The sequence below is a fragment of the Stomoxys calcitrans genome, chromosome 5, assembly GCF_963082655.1.
Source record: "Stomoxys calcitrans chromosome 5, idStoCalc2.1, whole genome shotgun sequence".
NCBI classification, from domain to species: Eukaryota; Metazoa; Arthropoda; class Insecta; order Diptera; family Muscidae; genus Stomoxys; species Stomoxys calcitrans.
This window is the reverse complement of record NC_081556.1, coordinates 66,459,596-66,479,623: the sequence shown is the minus strand read 5'-3', so window position 1 is coordinate 66,479,623 and position 20,028 is coordinate 66,459,596. Positions and strand designations below refer to the sequence as shown.

The window sequence follows — 20,028 nt, the reverse complement described above, 5'->3', positions numbered from 1 at the left end:
GAAGAATCCTTCGATGCCATAACGCACACACTGGCGGTATGTATTGACATCGAGAATTTGACGCACCACGTCCTCAAGGAATAGGAAACTTAATTGGAAATGTCACATTTTGAGAAGGCTCACTGATATTGGGCACTACTATTGGCCGTAGGCACGAAATGGGGCCTGAATCCGAGGATAGTCTTACTTACGCCTTAGTAGTTTGGTGGACAGCTGTGGAGAGAAAGTGCAACGTTAGAAACATACAACAGGTTCAGAGAACATGTTGTCTTGGCATAGGCGGATAGATATTCGACCCATAGACATACAGATTAAATGCGAGGCAGCTGCTTCGGCCATGAGATTTAAGGCGAATTGAGAATGGATTAAGGATAGAAGCAGCTCATACCATCGCGGTATAATCGAGGCGGTGGTAAGAAACCTGGAAGGAATAAAAAAGGTTTCCCATCGGATACACGGAATGCGTGAGGTAGTGTGGTGCTAACGCGAGGATGTCGATTATAAACATCTTTACGGACAGTAAACCGACCATTAGGGAAATAACAACTTTCCTCTCCAGGAGAAGTTCTGAAGGCGATTTATTTCCAAGTGTGTTGTTGTGTTCGGTTGCTCTGTAGTAGAGGAGAAATTCAGTAAGAATATGCTCAATGCCGTTTTCACTACAAAACAAACTCTTGTTAAGCAAATTGAGTACCATTATCACTCACCAATGACTCTGGGAAAACAAATTTCGAAAAATAGTCCCTGAGGCTCTCTATTGTTGATGACGATGTCATCGATTTCATTTGAAAGACTTAAGCGAGCAGGCATCAATGATCAAAAGGTCTGTGGATTGGTTCACTGGACCAGCGAAATCAATAGGAACGCGTTGCATGGGTCTTGTAGCAATGAACCACGACTGCAGTGTTGTTCGTGGAGGTGATTTGGCTGTTGAGGCCCATACATCGCATCTTTTGATAATGTATTATATATCCTTATCAATATACGGCCAGTACACGTAGCTTCGTGGCAATGTTCTTTGTGATGCTGTTTTAGAATACACTGCCGCAAAGTCTTGGGGATGACCATTTTGTCTTGCTATAGAATGTAACCATCACATACGGACAAACTTTCATGGCATTGATAAAAAAACAAGCTCTTCGTGTCTGGCCATATTTTGAAGCGTAGTATCCTTTGATTTAGCTGAGCAGATCATATTGTGTGTGATGGGCAATGCTGTGATGTTGTCCTGAACACTATATTTGATCTCAGCTTCCATTTGAGCTCATGCAATCATAACGTCTTCTTCGGGTTTTTCATTTATATTGCTAGGCCTGGATAAAATATCTGTGCAACCAAATTTCTGTGTTGGGATATAGCTCAGCTCAAAATCGTAAGACATTTAATTCAAGGCCCTACGCTGTAGTTGACTGGCAGTGTGCGTTGCTAAACTCTTTTTGTTTCCAAAAATCGCTAGTAACGGTTTATGATCAGTTTCAAGCTTGAACCGACGACCATACAGCTTTTTATGAAACTAGCTTACGGCAAAAATCAAAACTAAACCCTTCTTCTCGATTTGCGGATAATTCCGCTCTGCTGATGTCAAAGAACGTGACACATGATATACGGCCTTCTCGCAACCATCGTGGAAAAAGTGGAAAGAATCCTCACAGAGCTTACTCCACTTCTATTTACGGTCCACTTTCAGCAAATCATCCATTCGTGCTCTTAAGATGCGCACTTTTAGTTTACTGCACCTAGGAAAGATCGAAGCTCTAAAACATTCGTTGAGGCTGGCATGATCAAAACGGCGGAAATCTTCAAAGCCGAAAGGGAATTCCACTGCCATCGACATTGTATCCAAGATAGGATCAACTACGGGGAAAAATTAACACTTATTAATGTTTATGGTAAGATTATACCTTTGCAACCGCTGGATGACGTCATCACGATAGGGATGGGCAAACTTGACTGCCCCCTGGGGCAGATTTGATCCCAGGTGCAAGTTTGTTGAATGTGTAGAAACATCGGTGCGTGTTGATGGTGAGAATCTCTTTGGTGGCATCATCGACTTCCGCTTGCATATAAGCATCCGTCAAACCAATCTGAGTGAACAATTGGCAGTTGTTGAAATTTACAAAAATTTCATCAGATAACGGCAATGGGTATACTCATTCAATCCTGTGAAATAATCACCACAAATGCGGACTTTGCCGTTTGACCTCTTTACAACAACATTAGGTGCTGCCCATCTGGTGTAACCTTCAGGTGTGATGATATTTGCCTGCTCCAGACGTTGGAGTTCCTCATCTACTTGTTGCAAAGCGGCATAAAAAACGAGTCGTTTTGGTTTAAAAACGGGTTGAGATTCTTGTTTGATTCAAGCTGCACTTCACACTGGCCCAAAATGTTGAGTACATGGTCTGATGCGTTTCTGGCTATATGAGCTGGTTTCAGTTGCGTTGGCTTGTGTATTTGCATATATACGGCGCGAAATTATTGTGATGTCTGCGCCTGTGTCGAACTGCAAGCGCTGCTCGACGCCATTAATTTTGACGCTGGCGTGCTTTCTATTTGAAGCAATGTTATTATCTGCAATCACACTTGTTGCGCTTTGCTATTTTGCTTTTCTTGTCGCTGCGCTGCTTTGATGTTGCAGCGAAACAAGAACAGAAGCCCTCTTCGTGGGTCACGATGCCGCACTGCTCACATACGTGTTTGCTGTAGCTTCATTTGGACGTCGCAGTTTGTCAAATGGGTGCTGTGCTGCTTGTGATTACGCTTGACGGCATGGACGATATTTTGTTGTACCACGGAGGCATCTTTCCTTTAGCTTAGCATACGGTTGACCTCTGACACCATTTTGTCAATGGTAAACGTACCTTCAGCGTCTCCTTCCAGAAAGTGTAAAAGGCGGGCTCTAACATCAGCATCTTCTGGTGCTTGAAGTCGTCGCAGACATATCAAGCACTTAAACTGATTCCACCATATGTGATAAAATCCATTTGTGTTGTCTTGCAGACATGCGACTCGTGAACAGAAAAGTGACTTTTTCCTGCCGAACAGTGTTTTGAGAGTGGACACTGTTATCTCAAAGTTCAAATCATGAGACATATTTGCCAAAAACCTCGAGACTCCAGCTTCCGCACCACTAATTTTACTTTTCGGCGTCAGCAAGTTTATTTGCATCTTCACCGAATAGGTGGTTGCAACGCGTGTACCAACTCTCGAACGTTTGGTTTGCGTCTAGATTGTAGACAAACTCCTTTATACACTTGGACAGCATATCCATAACACCATCACTGCTTGTACTTGCCACTTTGTATGGCTTGTGTTTGGCGTGGTGTTTGTTATGACTTCCAATAACTGTGCGCAAATCGGTACATAACCTGATATAGCTGCTATATAAACCGATCTGGGATCTTGACTTCTTGAGCCTCTAGAGGGCGCAATTCTCATACGATTTGGAAGAAATTTTGTACCACGGCTTCTATCATGACCTTCAACATACGTGTCTAATATGGTCTGAATCGATCAATAGCTTGATACAGCTCCCATATAAACCGATCTCCCGAATTTGCTTCTTGAGCCCCTACAAGGCGCAATTCTTATCCGAATTAACTAAAATATTACACAAAAGCATACTCTTATTCAATATTCTTTGTTTGCCTAAAAAGAGATACTGCGCATAGAATTCGACATATGCGATCCATGGTGGAAGGTATATAAGATTCGGCCCGGCCGAACTTAGCATGCTCTTACTTGTTTGTTAGTACATTGTTAAATAATAATATGAAATTTTTTTTCTATGAAAAAGACTTATGTTGTCAAAAAAAAAAAACACTTAAAATCATTTTTAATCCGTATCGCCACTATTGTGTCCCTTGGTTTTGAGTAAGAACACAAGAAAGTTTCATAAGGCGCTATAAAGCTATATTTATTAATAAAACAAAGTGATGTATAAAAAAGCTATATTTATTAATAAAACAAAGTGATGTATAAAAATAATTCATTAATATACAGTTGCAATTGTGCTTAACTCGAACGCAGAATAAGCGTGTCAATAAGCTATGGTTATGTTAATCTTCTGCTTTGCTAACAAACAATAACGCTGTGACATGTATCGACGCGCTATGTAAACAAATCTAAGATGTGTGTAAGTAGAAGATCAGTATGTTTGTACCTGTGTGTGTGTACGCCAAAGCAGCAGCAAAAGAACAACAGATATACATGCGGAATTAGAAATATATATATATACGTATGTGAATACCGTTCTGCCTGTAAGTCTATTTTAAGTAACAGATCAAAGAATGTTAAAATGGTAAAAATTGTTTGGTGTGCAGAGTTGCCAACTACAACACCCATTAGTGTATTCTGTATTAAAGCTTCCAATACGGAGTATTTTCAGCAGTTTTGTTTGCTGTTATTTAACTACGTTTTCATAAATTTTAAAATAGAAGTGGGAAATGATATTTAAGGCACTGATAGAGTACTGTTACTTTCCCAATGGATTTTCCACTTGTAATAAAAGTTGAACATACACCTACTTTCTCGGTGAGTATTAAACTGAAAATAAATATTAATAATAAAATTTTTGCACCTTGAAAGTAGTTTAGACTCGGAAAATCTTAATCAAATTGATAATGTGAGAAGCAAAGAATCTATGGGACTTCTTAATATGGCGTTAACGATTATAAACCTTCAAAACCTATCTATTGTAAAAATTATAATATTTCTCTTAATGCAATAAGAAGTTATTAGCAAACTACATATCTGTGGACATTTGACAAAACAACACGGAGATAAATTATATATAGATAAAGAATTTAGACTTCGCATATAGACAGGTTGGTGATGGTTGTGAATATAGATAAACTAAGAACATGCCGCAAGCAGAATTCTGCTCTCGATGGCATGCAGTTCGCGTCGTTTGCATTTTCCAATTTTGGATTATTTCCTTTCCTCGTGAAGGAAACTTTGGCGTAATGCACGTATATAGGGCTTTGGCAGTCGTAGCTTCCAATGTGTGTATATTTAATTTAATTTTTTCGGCAGAGCTGCTAGAGCTCTAAATTTTGGAACTTGAAGAAAAATAAAATAATTACCGACACTTATAAGCTTGACATTTGTTGTCAAATTTTTAGAGCACAAAAATTTCCGTTATTTGAATCATCTTTGAACGGCATAGAGCGAAAAAACACATTTATTAGCATACAAAACTTTTTGTGTATCAATGTAAGCAAATGTGGACAGCTTATAAGATACAGTAGTCTTAAAAGCTTTCCAGTAGCGGTATTTCTTTGTAGATGGAGCTACAGGTCTGAAATTTGTAGGTATAACAAGGAAAATGCGATGAGTTACAAAATGACCTATTTACAATTCGAACATTTTGGTATCAAAATTAGTACCATTTGGTATTTATTTTAGAGATGTAGCTACAGATCTGAAATTGGGCATGTAGATACAACGAGGAAAAATATGAAGGGTGACAAAACGATCTATTTAAAATATGTACATTGTTATAGCAGAAATTGTAAAATATTACACAAGAGCTCATCTCTGCCTACGGCAAACGGGGACATATAAAATTAAGCAATTTGGCAAACATTATCGCAGTCTTGACCAAAATACCACATGTGGAAGAAAACGTACTACAATAATTGTGAAAACGTACCCTGAAAGTATATATTGGGCGACTGGAAGATATTTTTTGTTCGTGCATTTAGTCACTCAAACGTACAAAATGGTACATTCTTTACGGAGTAAGATAAAGCTCTTAAAATTGATATACATCTATACCTTGACGACAATTTTTGTGCAATCGAAAGATTTTTTTCAAAGTCGTACATTTAGGTACTACAAATTGAGCTAAATTTTGGAATCGGGTTCAACTTCAAATTAAATTTAGGGTGGCTGGAAGATTTTTTTTAATTCGTGCATTGGGGTACTAAAACATACAAAATGGTACTTTCATTACAGAGTGACCTTAAGCTCTCAAAATTGGGATACGGCTTTACTTTAACGAAGCGGACCGCCGGGATGCTAGTTGTAAATAAACACATTTATGAAAATAACTATAATAATAACAAAAATTATGCTTTGAAAACTTAATAGTATAACTGCAGATTATAGCTCCATAAAAATTCAATGTTGTTCGTTTTAGTACATGAGTATACGAATATCAGAAATATCTTCTAGTCACTTAATACATACTGTCAAAGTGTAACTGTATCCCGAATTTCGGAGCACCAGCTCAATATATAAGGAAAGTGCCATTTTGTACGTTTTAATACCTTAATGCAAAAATTAAAAAAAAAACCTAGTTGCCCACAATATACTGTCAAGGTGAAACTGCATCTCAATTTTAAGAGCTTTATCCCACTGTGCATAAGATTACCATTTTCTACGTTTTAGAAATTAAATGAACGAATTTCAAAAATCTTCTATTTTGAACGTTCAGGTATCTATATGTACGATTTTCAAAAAAGTCTTCTAGTTGCCCAATATATGCATTCAAGGTACGAATTACACCATAATTAATAAGTAAAGATCGTTGGCTACGAATACGCATATAATACTGTGGAATAGCGAAACGGTCGGTAGAAAGATGAAAATCCTATTGGGAGATACGGATAGTGAGAAGATGAGGCTATTGTTGAAAGCAAGGAACATGTACATAGGTCAGTATAGCTTTAGTTATCATAACGGCACACATAGGACTACGAGCTCACTGATGCAAAATCGGTACGGCAAGTGATAGCATGTGGGGAAGATGATGAGACGTTGGAGCATTTCCTATGTCTTTGCACCGGTACTTGGGTGAGGACACAATACCAGACATAAACCAATGAAGGGGCGTGGTATGGAAAACAATTAAGGATTTTGTAAGTAGTACGGAATTCCTACCTTAAATTTTCTTTTTAGAGGTTACTTTATAGTTTTTAGAGCGCACAACAAGCCGATTACTGGCTTAGGTGTATGTCCATAGTGGCATGGGGCGGATGAATACCCGCATCCTCTTTTCAACATCACCTAGTCGCCTAGTATTTGTACCTACATGCCAAATTTCAGATCTGTAGCTCCATCTATAAAGAAAGTACCAAATGGTACCAATTTTGGTACCAAAATATTCAAATTTTAAAGAGATTTAGACATCTAACGTATTTTGCCTGATGCGCCTACTTGCCAATTTTCGGACCTCTGGCGCAATCTGTAAAGAAAGTAACAAATGGTACCAATTTTGGTACCAAAATTTTCGAGTTGTGAATAGATCATTTAGTCACCCATCTTTACTAGTTGTACCTACATGCCAAATTTTAGACTTCGAACCCTATCTGTAAAGAAAGTACCAAATGGTACCGATTGCGGTACTAAACGTACGTTTTCTCCCATTACCAGTACTATTTTTCCATTGCATTTTTTTTTCATCCTCTTTATTTTGTAGCAGAGTTCTTTAAACTAACTTCTAAATTCGTAAATTGTTGGTACTTGTTTTAGTACGTAAATATAAAAATTTCCAAAAACTCTTCCAATCATCCAATTAAGTTTGCCATGGTGTACTTAAATTTCAAAATTTACAACTCTATCTCAATTTACAGAAAAAAATACCAAATAGAACCCATTGCAGCTCTAAAAGTACTATTTCTGCCACTTCTTGTACTATTTTGGAAGATTATTTTTACTAATCCAATTTTTCAAGAGCTTTTTAATTTGAGCCCTAAATCATTCTCCCAGCACTTTCCGTTCACACTGCACAAACATGCACCATTTCGTAATATATTGGTACTGTTTAGTACCTTAACGAACGAATATCGCCAAATACAATCTTATTCCGCTTCTACGACCTAAGACCAACATTCGTCCAAATTTTCATAATTACAGCTTCACGCATGGCTTTTATATATAGAGTGAATGTGCATTGGATCATTTTGAGCTGAAATTGAGGCATGTTTACTTCCCTTTTTTAAGAAATCGAGGAGCAGTGAGTATCGCATCTTTTGGAGCCGATAAACAGGCATACTAAAGCAACAATTTTGAAAAGTTGTGTGGGTAGTTGTAAGAGCATTTTCGCCCAAGGGAAGAAAAGTGGAAAATATGTGTTATAACATACATATTTCGAGAAGTTGTGACTGATGGTGGATTGACTCCTCCTAATATTAATATGCCGACATGTTGGGAGCGATAGGTGATTCCGCCACTGGGTATATGATAAGCGATCCTTACGAAAATAGACACTTAAATGATTTTGGTTGAATATTTGGTGTTCTAATAAAATCGGTTCAAAGGATATATCTCCCATGCATGTATGTATTGTCGAAATTACATCTGTAATAGGGGCGTATAACAATTTTGAAAGGATTTGCCCGAAATATTGTTTTCACCATAAATTCTTGCATGAAATTTTCATAACACATTTTACAATTTTTTTGTAAACATAGTGCCAACGATTTTCACAAAAGAAGTTTACGTGTCGTAAATTCCCTTTAGGTTAAACGGAAAATTCGTATATGGCTGATCAATTATTGTTTGCGTGTAATAGCAGATCGACAGATTTATTGGAAATAGTTTTGTCTTTCGCACCTTCGCATAGGCAAAGAGACACCACAATGCTGCTTCGTTGTTCACTTAAAGACAGCGTACTAACAATCCTACCTATACTAAACCATGAACAAATTAGACAAATCAAACAAACTATTATCGCAAATAAAGTTGTTTCTTTTCTCTTTCTTTCTTTTGCTGTGTAAATATCATAAATATGTACACAAAGTTTATGTTTTTCCAATACTTATTAATTTTTGTCTGTTTTGTATCTTTTTTCGCTCTATTCCGATTATTTCATATCCTTAATTTACTGACCTGCATGTTGAAATAATTTGTTGGAGCAAATCTGAAGTATTCGCATTAACAGCGGCCTTATTAGGTGCACGTTTTCGCTCTGGTTCAAATGCTGGAATGTTGGGTTTGGGTAGTTTGCCAGGCATTGCTGGTACGTTATCTAACCCAAGTAACGACTATGATGCAGAAGGTGCTGAATACAACAATATTGATGTTCCTGCCGGTTGCAATATGGGACGACGAAGAAGCCGGGCAGTTTTGTATCAACTATCCGGTCACTACAAACCTGAAAAAAACGCGAAAAATAAATTGAAACTTGGAAATGTAAGTATATTAAAATTGTTATGTCATTTATTATGTTTTAAAAATGTTGAATGTAACGTCAGATGCATGGATAATACCTATGTAGTCACGAATTCAAATTGAACTAGAAGTTCATCTTTCCACATACAGTCGAACTTGCTTAAAATCAAACCAGAAAATTACTTCATTATATAGAAACTTCATTATATAGAAATTATATTTTCCCCACCTTTTTCTTATAAAAAAGTAATAAGGATTTTTGAAACAATTGGCAATTGTTCATGGTCTTACAATGGCATTTCATAGTGTGCTTAAATTTCGAATAGCTTGAAGCAAATCTATGGCCAGAACAGGGTTTCGGTCCACCATTCGTGACAGTATCCTCAACAAAATGCGTTTTCTGGAAAGTTGTTTTATGTTGTGTATAATGCCTTGATACATTGGTTGAAGTAAGGACGTCATGTTGGGAGGAAAATATTCAAGCTCGAAATTTTGCAACTTATCTTTCGCCTCTTTAGGGTTAGCAGTGCAATTATCAGTAAAAAATAAAACCTTCCGTTTTTGAGAAACGACTTTCTTTCAAGCTCTAAAAGCCACTTCATAAAAATGTCACTTGTCATCCAGGCTCTTTTGTTGAACTGATAATCCAAGTCTATAAATCTTATTCCTTTAAAACATCTGGGTCTTTTGGCCTTTGCTATAACGAGCAGTTTCAGTTTCTCCAAACCGGTCGTTTTACTTGCTACTAGGACAGTAATTCTTCCTTCGCTCCATTTTCCTCCATAGCATTTCTCATTTTTGAATGTTAGTGTTTTGTTCGGCAAACATTTGAAAAACAATCCAGTCTCATCGGCATTAAAGATTTCATTTTGATCATAGTTTTGTAGCAATCTCGGTGAAACGTTCTTAATCCATTCATCACGATCTCGTATGTTTCGTCAGCACTTTCCCACACACGGTATTTGTTACAATACCATGCCGCTTTTACTCTTTGGCCTTGTGCTTTATTAATGGCCCCGAAATCCGAAGATTTTTCCCACGGGCAGCAGTGACTCTTTTCAGCATTGCTTCATTAATATTCTCTGAAAGGCAGGTTCGAAGCCTTTTCCGTCTACTGCTAAATTGCTCGTCTTCTAATTTTTTACGAATTACAGCTTTGTTTTTTTTTTTTTAATATTTGATAACGTAGTAGGCAGGATTCCAAACTGTTTGGCCACGTCTTTTTTTTACTCCTTCAACTTTATTGATAATTAACAATTTTTTTCCAGAGAAATGCTACTGCGCTGCGTCATTATCGTTTCACTGAACACCACTAACTGATGCCAAAAATTGTAATTGATATGACTTTCTTTTTTTTGTTTGGTTTGATTTTTTATATATATGGGAGTTCCCTCGTTATATGTAATTTTATTCTCGGTACAGAGAGCTGGTAGTGCGAGTAACAGAAAATTGTTTGAAAAATTCATTAAAAGGAGACAGAAACGCACATAAGTCAAATGTACACACGCAAAATTGTTTCATTGTATAGAAAACTTCACTGCATAGAAATTCATTATAAGGAGATCAGAACTTCATTGTACAGAAGTTCACTGTAGAGAAGTTTGACTGTATTACCCACTTTATTTTCAACCATTTTTTTCTGCAGATGTCTGCCGACCTGCCAAAAAGTAATTGTCGGTAATATAGTAGTAATATAGTCGGCGTTGACAAATTTTTTCAACGGCTTGTGACTCTGTAATTGCATTCTTTCTTCTGTCAGTTATCAGCTGTTACCTTTAGCTTGCTTTAGAAAAAAAGTGCGCGAAATTTTGTTTACATTTGTTTGTTTGGCGTCAATTTTAATATGGGTACCACATGTATTGAAAGAAATTCATTTAACAAACCAAATCAACGCTTGTGATATGCACCTTAAACGCAATGAATTCGATCCGTTTTTAAAACGAATCATAACTGGAGATGAAAAATGGATTGTTTACAACAACGTTAGACGAAAACGATCATGGTCCAAGCATGGTGAACCAGCTCAAACCACTTCAAAGGCTGATATCCACCAAAAGAAGGTTATGCTGTATGTTTGGTGGGATTGGAAGGGTGTGGTATTTTTGAGCTGCTTCCAAGGAACCAAACGATTAATTCGGATGTTTACTGTCAACAATTGGACAAATTGAATACAGCCATCAAGGAGAAGCGACCAGAATTGGTCAATCGTAAAGGTGTCATATTCCACCAGGACAACGCTAGACCGCACACATCTTTCGTCACTCGCCAAAAACTGAGTGAGCTTGGCTGGGAACTTTTGATACATCCACCATATAGCCCTGACCTTGCACCATCAGACTACCATTTATTTCGATCTTTGCAGAACTCCTTAAATGGTAAAACTTTCGGCAATGATGAGGCTATAAAATCGCACTTGGTTCAGTTTTTTGCAGATAAAGGCCAGAAGTTCTATGAGCGTGGAATACTAAATTTGCCAGGAAGATGGCAAAATGTTGTCGAACAAAATGGCAATTATATATTTGATTAAAGTTCATTCTAAGTTCTATTAAAAATGCATTTACTTTCTTTTAAAAAATCCGCAATTACTTTTTGGGCAACCCAATACATAATTTACAAAAAAAAACAGTCAAACATTGTGGGGCAAAAGTATTGATTCGTTGGAGCATTTTATGCAGGGGTACACAGCGGGAGAAAATCGAAAAATAAAGTATTCAAAAAAAAAAAGCCGTGTAAGAATGGGTTGAGATATCTCTTTGAAATTTGGTGTTTTCCATTTTTTTTTAATAAAAATTGCCTATTTTGAAGTACATATAGCACCCATTGTGCACTTAACATATATTGTTAAAATTTCACTTAACACGCATTTTCAATATGTTTCCTTCACCAACAAAAAAGATAAAGGTATGGTATTATGGATCAATGAAAATACTTTTTTTGACCAAAAAGCAAAAAAAAAACATTTTTCATATTTTTTCGACTTTCAAACTGTATAACTTTTTAATTGAACAATCAGATGTGGACACTTTTTATGGAAAAGTCGCTGTAAATTTTGACACAAATCCAAATCATGCAAGAATTTAAAATAGAATCACAAATCGCTTCACAAATTGCAAAATGCGAAGCAAATCTCGGCCAAAATTGCACAAAAAACTTATGTCAAATATCTCCGAAATCAATGGAGATATTTTGAAAATCAGACCATAAACGAAGATTTGCCAGCCCGGACAATTTTTCGAAATACCGAGGTGACCAATTTTAGGGGCCTGCCAAAAGACGTCCGAACAACCTAGAGCCTTGCATTTTGCACACAATCTCGTTAACACCTCCAACCTTTCCAACTTTCAAAGAGATATCACTACCCATTCTCACACGGCGTATTGTTCACTAGTTTTTTTTCCGATTTTAAGACATCTTGCATATGTTACATCTTTGGAGCAAGTATTGTTACGTTATGACACCCAAACTTGATGGGGCAAAAGTATTGATTTGTTGGAGCATTTTGCACAACGGTATACGTCCAATAATGAAATATAAGACATCATGGACATGTAACATCCTAGGAGCAAGTAATGTTACATTAGGCAGACTGCAATATGCTTCTGAAATTGGCATTCAAACAAGATAATGACCGGAAACTATTAAATTGGCAGAGGGTGGTTCCAGGACAATGGGGATCAGGTTAAGCTGTGACCTGCTCTGTCATCTGTCGTCAATCCCATTGAACATTTATGTGGCGACATTGGTATTGTTACAGAAAACCGAATTCGAAATGCGGAAGGGCTAGGAATGCAAAGCGTAATGCCTGAACCAGAAACCGTATAAAGCTATTACAGGATCACCCTGTAAGGAGATGCCAGGATTTTCTTGAGACTCCATGCATCGTAGATGTGCCGAAGACATCAAAAAACAGGCTATTACTCTAGGCACAGGAATAATTTAAGTTTATATAAATTTTGTGCCATTTGCTTTAAAAGTATTGAGCTATGTATCAATACACCTATTATTGTGTTTTGAACAAAATTTTGGGGGAAAAAATGATTCAATAAAATATTAAAATTTTTTTTTAACTTTTATAAATTAATTTACTGTTGTACAATTTACAAAATTGATTAATAGGAGGGGATAACAACCGCTGACACACAAAATAAATAAAAAAAACATACACAAAATAAAATTGTAATGATATTAAAAATTGAAATTGTATAAAAATTAATAAAACCAATTATTGTAGCCGTTGAGTGGAGCGGAAGTGTTGTTATTTCGCTCCTCAAAGGGAAAAAAATATATTCGTATCTAGGAATAGGTACTACCAATTACGAAAAATGCTAAAGCCTTTTTAGGGAAGGCTAAAAATGGACTTCAAAGACCCAACAGCTGGGGTGGTGGCATCAGACCGTAGCTTGCTGCATGCTCCCCTCCTATCACTGTGGATACCTTGACACCTGTAGTAAAAAGTACTGCTTCTAACGCGCTAACAAGTCGTCAAACTTACTAATGAGGAAGAGACGGGTGAACCAGAGGGATGCACAGTTCGTCCCCAGCTTTAAGTCAAGGTGATGTTTCCGATTCGGATTCAGGCCGCGAGAGTGTCAATGGAATAGTCACCGCAGCCAAATCGAGAGATGAGGCAGCGGGATGATGACAGGAGTGAGCGATGGCATTGCTTAGCTCACAAGTACCATCACCTAGAAGCCGTTTACTTAAGATTTGGAAGGCTAAGATAAGCAAAGATCCTAGTATTGAAACATCAGGCAGTACAGGGAATGGAAGCCCAATACAGCTTAACGAACAGGGATCCGACGATGGAACCATTAGAGACTTTATAAAGAGTCAGAAGACTAGACTAGCCAAATAACCTAAAACGATGACATCAGGCGTCAATGCAGTCTAAAGAACGGGGGGCAGACGATGAGATCATCATCTACTCCCCAGATGCCCATTTACTGGAGGACCAATCATTGAGGTAATCCAGATAAACCTCCACCGGAGCGAGACTGCACACACGCTTTGATGGAGAAAATCAGCAAGGGTGACTTAAATGTGACCTGCGTTATTTATCATAAAAATTTCAATTATATATTTTCCCCAGAGTTGTCAACGTCGGATGCAACAGTGGTGAGACAGGGAGACGGTGGAGCATACTTGGCATCACTTTATCAGCCATTCGACTCTCCGACACCGCCACCTGCTGCAACGGCTGGTGAGGAAAGCAAAACAGACAGGAAACGAGGTGCGATACGAACTCTCACCACATATCGTGGGGAAGTGCCTACACTAATAAGCGGGGCCAAGCCCTGGCAGAGTTCTTGAATACTAACGACCCAATAACACTTAATATTGGTAACACCTCTACATTTTGTTAATAGGATTAGGGAGGAGGTATTAGATGTGACGATATGTTCGGAAAATCTGATCGGTGAGGTTCAGAATTAGGGGGTCTCCATGGAACACTCTATCTCTGACCATCGCTACATTAGGTTTAGAATAGCACGGCCAGCGCCGAATCCGATAAGCTTCCGGAATAAGTTGAAAACCAACTGGACAAAATTCGAAAGGCTACTCAGAAGAAGAATTGTGCAAGATAATAATTTAATATCAACAGGATTACGACTGCACCGGTGGGGTCCTTCGAAGACAGTTGTCCTCTTCGGGAAAGGAAATCAGCCCAAGAAGATCCCTGGATGACTGGGGAGATTCGAAATATTGGTAAAGAGGTCCGCAGACTTTTTAACAAAGCACGTCGTAAAAAGGCGGAAGTTTATTGGGATGTGTATTACACACGGCTCAAGGAATACAATAAGATTACCAGAGCGGCAAAACGTCGCTCCTGGAAGCTTTTCTGCGAACAGGTCGATAGCGTTAATGCCGCCGACAAGATAAAAAAGTTTCTCTCAAAAACCCATGTCCAAACTGAAACTTTAGTAGACGACATGGGAGTGAAAGCAGAGACAAGGCAGGACATGTTGAGGCTTTTAATGAAATCCCATCTTCCACTCACGGAGACACCGAAATCTTGGAATAATGACGTTGATCGAAGGATAATAATAACAGAATTTATGGTGAATGAATCCTTGAGGAGCTTCAAACCATTTAAGTCACCCGGACCTGATGGAATATTTCCGGCATTACTGCAGTATGAGGCAGACTATCTGGGGCCTCATCTGGCCAAAATTTTCACGGCGTGCCTAGGACTTTCATATACTCCGAAAGCATGGCAGGAGGCGAGGGTGGTGTTTATACCCAAGCCCGGCAAGGCAAGTTATGCGACACCAAAGGCCTACAAACCCCTAAGCCTTCTGGATACCATGATAAAGAGTTTTACATTCAGCGAACTGCTCAAATACAAACAGCATTCCTATGTCTAGGAAGGCCCTGCAAGAGGTTGTACACCCTGGTGGTATACATTGACATCGAGGGGGGCTTTTAACAATGTGCGGACCGACACACTGATCCAATCCTTAGACCAATACCTGGTGGACACGGTCCTTAGAGACTGGATAAACATATGCTAAGGAACAGGTGGATAAATTGTGTGTCCCATGGCATAAATATAAGGTAGAAAGTGGCACAGGGCACGCCATAGGTGGCCATTTTATCGCCACTCCTATGGGTGACCACCATAAATTACCTATTACGGATGCTGACTGAGGAGAGATTTGAACCCGTCTGCTACGCATGTATTAGGATATTAAGCCTACAGTGAATTAAAAATTGTCCTAATATAAAAGATTTTTTTTTTCGTAATATTGAGGAAGTGATTTTGTCCTAAATGACTAGTAAATGCTTCTAATGTTTGCGATTTTATGCTTGGTTTTAAAAATTAGGTCTTAACACAAAGATTTATTAACCTCAGAAATAGTATGTTTAACCTTTAATATCTCGTCCTTCAAATAAGGATGCATATCTTCTGGCGGTAGGAACATTAGAAAATTTTTCAGCGGTGGTTATCCACTCCTAATGCAGGCGAAATTTGTAAGGTACTTTTTATGTAAGAACATCTCTCCAAAGAGGTGTTGCCATGCTGACACCGTTCGGTATCGGTTATAAATAGAAAGTCCTTTATCATTGAGCTTAAAATTTAATCGGACAGCGCTCATTGATTAGTGAGAATTTTGGGTCAGTTCCTTAATGGAATATTATGGGCAAATTTGCAAATTAAACAACCATTTTAAGTAATATAAGTTTTTCTGAAAAAAAAAACTTTTTTAGCAGTTTCTCAAAATTTGTTTATTTTTCGTGTAAATGATTCAAAAAGTGCTAATACTAATACTTAACGAGTATTGTAGCCGTTGAGAAAGATAAAATATCTGTATCTCGGAATAGGTACTACCTATTACGAAAAAATTGTAAAGTCTTTTGGAGTAGGCTAGAAATGGACTTCAAAGACTCAACATATGCGGTGGTAGCGTAGACCGCAGCATGTTGTCCCCCCTCCCATAGGTGTGGGTGCCTTGGCATCTGTAGTCGAGAGTAATGCTTCAAGTGCTCAACTAATCGTCAGACTAATTTATGAGGAAGGGTGGATCAACCAGAGGGATGCACAGTTCGTTCCCAGCTTTTAAATAAAAGTGGTGTTTCCGACTCGGATTCAGACGACGACGGTGTCAATGAAACAGTCATCGCAGCCGAATCGAGAGATGAGGGCAGTGGGATGACGGCAGGAGTGAGCGATGGTTTTTGCTAAGCTCACAAGCAGACCAAGAAAGCGATCTGGTGCGCGACGAGGGAGACAGAGAAGTATGTACCGGCAGCACAATCGGGCGATAGTGCTCGATCTGGAAGGGTAGAACTGACATTCCAAGCAGTTCCACGGAAGCTGGAATGGAAGCTGCTGAAATGCTGAAGAAGAAAAAGATCACCCTGCTTTCAAGAACTCTGGGAAACCCAAACCAGCCATCCCGCAATGGAGACTCCAGACAGTGTTCTGCAGAGGTAGACAAGGTTTGAACAGTAACGAAGTAAGCGCGCACGGCCCGTGAGTCTTCATGGAGGACTATGACTTCCAAAAGGAGGCCACAGCCATCACTGAAGGGGAAGTTGGTCGCTGAGAATAGTAAGGAGCCGCCGTCTTACGCTAGAGTGGCAAGGAAGCACAATAAAGATGAGCTGATTTTCAATTTCGGCAGTGCATCCGGAAGGATTCCACCAGATAATCGGTCCCAAGTGGAGGATCTGGTTAACGAACGGATTTAAGAACATGTGTGGAACTCTGTAGAAGGTTCACCCATACAAATGAAGAGCTGCGAGTATAGAGGGGATATCTTTACGCTGCGTTTTGCTTCGGCGAAATGTATTGATACCGTCAAGCTTCATGGGAGGGCGCAAACCTCGATCTGGTAAGAAAGATGGACGACTGCCAGCTCGCAAAGGCAACGGTCTTCATCAAGCCAAGGTTTGGTCGCAGAGAAGGAGGAGGTTTACCATAGGTGAAACATCAGGCAGTGCAGGGAATGGAAACTCAATATTGCCTTACGAACAGGGACCCGTCGATGCAACCAATACCCACAATATAAAGATTCGGAAGACTAGGATAGGCAAGGAATCTGATACGATGACATCAGCCATTGCAGTGACAGGAAAGTCAATGCAGTCTAAAGAACAGGGAGCAGACGATGAGGTCATCACCTTTACCCCTTAGATGTCCATCTACTGGAGGACCAATGATTGAGGTAATTTAGATAGACCTCCACCGTAGCGAGACTGCTACACACGCTCTGATGGAGCAAATCAGCAAGTGCAAGATTCATATTGCTTTAATTCAGGAGCCATGGACGATCCGGAACAAAATTTCTGGATTGAACCATATGAACTACAAATTGTTCTATGCTAACACTGGTACTCGGCCGAGGACCTGCGTTATATGTCATAAAAATTTAAAGTATATACTTTCCCCAGAGTTGTCAACGTTTGATGCAACAGTGGGGAGATAGGGAGACGATGGAGCATACCTGGCATAACTTTATATGCCTTTCGAATCTTCGACACCGCCATCCACGTCGGAGCTGCAACGGCTGGTGAGGAAAGCAAAACAGAAAGGAAACGAGACACTTATAGGGCGCGATGCGAACTCTCGCCACATTTCGGGGGGCACTACCAACATTAAAAAGCGGGGGTAAGCCCTGGTAGAATTCTTAAATACTAACGACCTAATAACGCCTTATATTAGTAACACCGCTACCTTTGTTAATAAGACAAGGGTGAAGGTTTAAGATGTGACGAATTGTTCGGAAAATCTAATATATGAGGTTCAGGATTGGAGGGTCTCCATGGAGTATTCCTTCTCAGACCATCGCTAGATGAGGTTTAGAATAGCACGGCCAGCGCCGAATCCGATGAGCTTCCGGAATAAGTTGAAAGCGAACTGGACAAAATTCGGAAAACTACTTAGAAGAAGACTTGGGCAAGATTATTTAGATTGTCCAAGCATAGAAGACATTGAAGAAAATGTTAACAGGATTACGACTGCACTAGTGGGGTCTTTCGAAGATAGTTGTCCTGTCCTCTTTTTAACAGAAGTATATTAGGATGTGTATTACACACGGCTCAAGGAATACAATAAGTTTACCAGAGCGACAAAACATGGGTCCTGGAAGCCTTTCTTCGAACAGGTCGATAGCGCTAATTACGCCGCCAATATAAAAAAATTTCTCTCAAAAACCCAAGTCCAAACTGAAACTTAGGTAGACGACATGGGAGTGAGAGCAGAGCCAAGGGAGGACATGTTGAGGTTTTGATGAAAACGCACTATCAACAGGATACGCCGAGACTCACGGAGACACCGGAATCTTGTAATAGTGATGTTGATCGAAGGTTTATAATTACGGAGTTTATGGTGAAGGGAACCCTGAAGAGTTTCAAATCATTTAAGTCACCCTGACCTGATGGAATATTTCCAGCGTTACAACAGAAAAAGGCAGACTATCTGTCGCCCCACCTGTCCAATATCTAAACAACGTGCCTTAACTTTAATTGGCTATGACATGTGTTCTCTTGTTATTAGTGTGCTATATCTATTCACATCTGGATCTCGTATAATCTTCTCCAGCAGGATATTAAAGAGATCACACGATAGGCTGTCACCTTGCCTGAAACCTCGTTTGGTACTAAATAGTTCGGAGAGATTCTTTCCTATTCTTACTGAGGAACGCGTATCAGTCATTGTCATCCTGCAGAGTCTTATTAATTTTGCAGGGATACGAAACTCAGACAAGTCTTGAAATATCTTTGAACGTAAAGGAGTATCAAAAGCGGCTTTGTATTCAACAAAGAGATGGTAGGTGTTGATTTGTCCTTCTCGGGTCTTTTTCAGGATTTGGCGCAGTGTGAATATCTGGTCCAGGGTGGATTTACCAGGTCTAAAGACGCATTGATAGGGCCCAATTATCTCACTGACTTTAGGTTTTAATATTTTACACAGTACGCCCGAGAGTATCTTGTATGCGATGGAGTGGAGACTTTTTCCTCTGTAGTTGGCACATTCCGTCTTGTCTCCTTTCTTGTGTACGGGACACAGTATGATGAAGTTCCAATCATCGGATATGCGTTCTTCTACAGAGATTGCGCAGATAAGCTGATGCATACGCCTTATCAGCATGTCGCCTCTGGTCTTAAATAGTTCAGCGGGTAACCCGTCGGCTCCTGCCGCTTCAATGTTCATTAGTCGGGTCACTGCTACGGGTCTGACTAGGAGGTAAACATTCCATTACATTATCATTGATTAGTTTTGCGGCCAACGTCGGACACTAGCAGTTAGGTAAAACGTTCTTTCCATATTCTCAGCATGTTATCTGTGTCAGTTACCAGATTTCCTTCTTTGTCTCTGCAGGAGGATGTGCCTGTACCAAAACCATCGGTTTGATGTTTAATTCTTTGGTGGAATTTTCGGACTTCATTCTGACTCCTGTACATCTC

General features: G+C 39.1%; 1 protein-coding gene across 2 annotated transcripts in view; it reads left to right on the top strand.

Annotated features, from left to right (window-relative positions):
- LOC106083362 (potassium voltage-gated channel subfamily H member 8) overlaps positions 1-20,028 on the top strand; it is a 419,128-nt gene that overhangs the window by 106,815 nt on the left and 292,285 nt on the right. The window contains exon 6 of one of the 2 annotated variants that reach the window (XM_059370085.1): positions 8,873-9,138. The exons of the other annotated variant lie outside the window; for it this stretch is intronic. Within the exon in view, the coding sequence (XP_059226068.1) occupies positions 8,873-9,138 (266 nt within the window). The remainder of the gene's footprint in view (positions 1-8,872; positions 9,139-20,028) is intronic. 2 annotated transcript variants of the gene reach the window in all.